Source organism: Salmo salar, chromosome 07 (assembly GCF_965601325.2).
Source record: "Salmo salar chromosome 07, fSalSal1, whole genome shotgun sequence".
Classification (NCBI taxonomy): domain Eukaryota; kingdom Metazoa; phylum Chordata; class Actinopteri; order Salmoniformes; family Salmonidae; genus Salmo; species Salmo salar.
This window is the reverse complement of record NC_138297.1, coordinates 15092325-15096057: the sequence shown is the minus strand read 5'-3', so window position 1 is coordinate 15096057 and position 3733 is coordinate 15092325. Positions and strand designations below refer to the sequence as shown.

Below are 3733 nucleotides of genomic sequence, written 5' to 3'. Positions count from 1 at the left end.
GGACACACTCCAGCAGGTATATCTCTCTGGTCACCCCCAAAGACAATTCCTCCTTTGGCCGTCTCTCCTTCCAGTTCTCTGCTGCCAATGACTGGAATGAACTACAAAAATCTCTGAAACTGGAAACACTTATCTCCCTCACTAGCTTTAAGCACCAGCTGTCAGAGCAGCTCACAGATCACTGCACCTGTACATTGCCCATCTATAATTTAGCCTAAACAACTACCTCTTCGCCTACTATATTTATTTATTTATTTATTTATTTATTTATTTTGCTCCTTTGCACCCCATTATTTCTATTTCTACTTCGCACTTTCTTCCACTACAAATCTACCATTCCAGTGTTTTACTTGCTATATTGTATTTACTTTGCCACCATGGCTTTTTTGCCTTCACCTCCCTTATCTCACCTCATTTGCTCGCATTGTATATAGACTTATTTTTCTACTGTATTATTGACTGTATGTTTGTTTTACTCCATGTGTAACTCTGTGTTGTTGTATGTGTCGAACTGCTTTGCTTTATCTTGGCCAGGTCGCAATTGTAAATGAGAACTTGTTCTCAACCTGCCTACCTGGTTAAATAAAGGTGAAATAAATGAAATAAATAAATACAATTCAGATGTCTCTGCAAAAACAAATGAATGCTAGCTAGCTAGGTTCTCGTTGGACCTGCGTTTACAATGTATCCAATAATCGGTTTGTGTGGTTGCTAGTTTAGCTTTCTGTAACTTTATAGCATGTGCAGTGCTTTATACTGCGTCTTGATTAGGTGTCCCGTATATCTTGTTTAATGCCCATTCTAGATTGCCCTTCTAGCCAATCAGAAACGAGTATTCAACAATGCTGTGGTATGAAGTTAAATAGTGCTCTTATAATGGTCACAGCATATAATGAGAGAACATCATTTATTTACATTTTTTTAATTGGTCCTTATCAAAACTGGCCTCCCTCATTGTTCATGTGTTATTTTATTCTTTGTCCTTCGTTGCTTCCCCATCACTCTCAGTGTGGGGTTTCATTCACAAAACCTGGTCCCAGTCACAATGTAGTAGTGCGTGAGGTATATGTCCCATTCCGGAACACCATATCAGATGCCAGGCATTCTTTAGGGAATTCTTTTTGTCCATTGGTGGCCTGTCTCTTCAGTGCTACAGCACGGTAGTCCACCTGTTCACAGTCCAGCCCAGACTCCAACCAACGGAAGCACACAATCCTCTGGAACGACCGGCGGAAGTTATCCGACACAAAGCCGTAGAGGATGGGGTTGGCACCGCTGTTGGCATAACTCAGGATGACGAAGAGCTGGGTGACCATGGGGTTAGGAGGGTGGTGGAACACACTGACCAGCTGGACGATGTAGAAAGGCATCCAGCAGAGGACAAAAACCGCCACCACACACACCACCATCCGTGTGATCTTTTTCTCAGAGCGCCGCCGCTGCAGCCAACCGGCTTTCAGCCCGACCGCCCGCATGCGCGCCACCATCAGGCAGTAGCAGAGGCAGATTGCACCCACAGGAAGCAGGAAGCCGAGCAGGAAGGTGTAGACCACGAACGCCTCCGACCACGCTGCCTCGGGCCACAGAAAGTTGCAGTCCACACCGCCGTCCTGCGCCGGGACCGTGTCGGCGAAAATTATAATGGGGAGGATGACAAGGAGCGAGAGGCCCCACACGCAGACGTTGACTACTTTGGCAACAGTCGGTCGGCGGTAGCGGGCAGCCTTGATAGGGTGAACCACGGCCACGTATCGATCCACGCTCAACACCGTCAGACAGAAGATGGACGTAAACATGTTAATGCCGTCCACGCTCAACACCAGACGGCACATGAGCGAGCCAAATGGCCAATGACGTACAGCCGCCGATGTCGCCAGAAACGGCACACTCAACATAAACAGTTCATCTGCAATTGCCAGATTCAATATATAAATATTGGTGGCGGTTTTCATCTTGGCGTACTTAAGGATAACATAGATAACCATGGTGTTGCCTGTTAGACCCACGCAGCAGACCAGGGCGTAGATGGAGGGGATGATGATCTTGCTGGTGTCAGGTTCCTGGTCGTAGTCCTCATAGTCTAGGCTGGAGTTGTAGGGGAAGTCGGTGGGGTATGCTGGGTAGTTGCTGGTCCCATTGGCGGCCATGTTGTCCATTTTGTCCAGTTTACCTCAATTTTGGGTTTTTCCTACTGGGAGCTAAGATCTGACTTTGTGTATATACTTTTTTATACAATGGATGGGTCTAATCCTGAATGCTGATTGGTTAAAACCACATTCCAACCAGTGTCTATTCCCACAAGTTACCACCGGCTAAATCTATGAGTCTCTATGTCACATTATAGAATATAGTACACTTCTCAATGCGCTTAGCTGGCTCTTCGTTATCGCCAAAGTGTTGCTTTAGTGTAAAGTACCATGGGCCTCTGTTAAACTCCTTTAAATAAATGGGTCAAAAAGGAGTGAGGAAGGAGCAGCAGGAGAGATCCTCATTCTTTGTATACTGTAGGTGCGGCTCTGAAGAGAATGTGTAACATGTTATTCTCTTATCTCAGGGTCCATAGATGGGGTTAATCTGAACTAAATCAGTCCTTGAGTCTCTGTCAGTTCTCATGTTTCCCAGGGATTTCTCATTATAGAACCCAGCCTCTCAACCAACCGATAAGGGCACTGAAGCAATTTAGGAGGCTGAAACAATGAATTCTTGGCAGCCAAACGCTTAACATTCCATATTCATTCACAAATAAACTCATATCTTATTACCCATCTGTTTGTAAGGGGTTCTTAGGAGTATTTAATTTAAACCAGGGCAAGGTTTCTGGGTATCACTCAAAACTTGGCCAAGGGAGAACATTCTTTTGATTGATTACGATGTCCTGTTGGAGAGAATTCTGGAGTGGCTGGGAGTTGTTCTGCCCTGTTCTGTCTGGTCCGTCCAAGCTGGTCCAATGGCACACTCAGGAGTGGTTTGTGGTAAGAGGTGTTGCGGTGAATTCTGCACCCTCACTATTCCATGTGACTGTGGGGATAGAGGGGTGATCGTTTCATCGTTACACCCAGGCTGAACAAGTCCATGTAAATCACTGGGTTTTGGTTTGAGCTCTTCCCTGCTACACCCCCATTTGTCTTTGAGTCCAGGAAGCCTGTAAGAAAACACAAAGAGCAATTACTGGCCTAGTCCCTAAAGGAACTCCAAACAAAACAGCAGAAGAGTTCTGGCTCTAAGAACTGAGGTTTCATTAGATGTAGCTATCACATGGGGCAGATCAGCATCAACATTGCAGATAGACCCTGGGTTCTTTCAAAGTAATTGTTTGCATTATTTCTAATCCCCCTAGTTCTTAAAAAAAAATTAAAAGACACTACCACCCTTCCATTGATTGGAGTAAACTAATGGATGGACAACAATACGTCTTCTACTGATACTTACTGCTATTTTCAATTACATATACAGTACACTAATCTTAATTCTAACCCTCAGATGTCTACAGACTAAACAATATTTCCCAGTACACTACCATTTCACTATTTATTTATATTTTTCTGTGATATCTTATGAGGGTCTTGAAACTCTCCATTTGGACCATTTGTAAAAAAAATTAAATAAAAAATACTTTATCTAAGAGTATAATCATATTTCCCCATTGATTGATGGTGGTTGTTCAGATCTCCTAACAGTACAAGTTGTAGGTCCATCTGAACACAGACATTATGACTTAACAACCACGCCTGGA

At 44.1% G+C, this 3733-nt stretch overlaps 1 protein-coding gene across 1 annotated transcript; it reads right to left on the bottom strand.

The window, feature by feature from the left end:
- Nucleotides 1–280: 280 nt before the first annotated feature.
- Nucleotides 281–3135, bottom strand: LOC106608580 (somatostatin receptor type 1-like). The gene has a single exon (XM_014206590.3). It carries the CDS (start codon nucleotides 2154–2156, stop codon nucleotides 1041–1043), a length of 1116 nt encoding a protein of 371 aa, XP_014062065.1. The 5' UTR covers nucleotides 2157–3135; the 3' UTR covers nucleotides 281–1040.
- Between the last annotated feature and the right edge of the window lie 598 nt (nucleotides 3136–3733).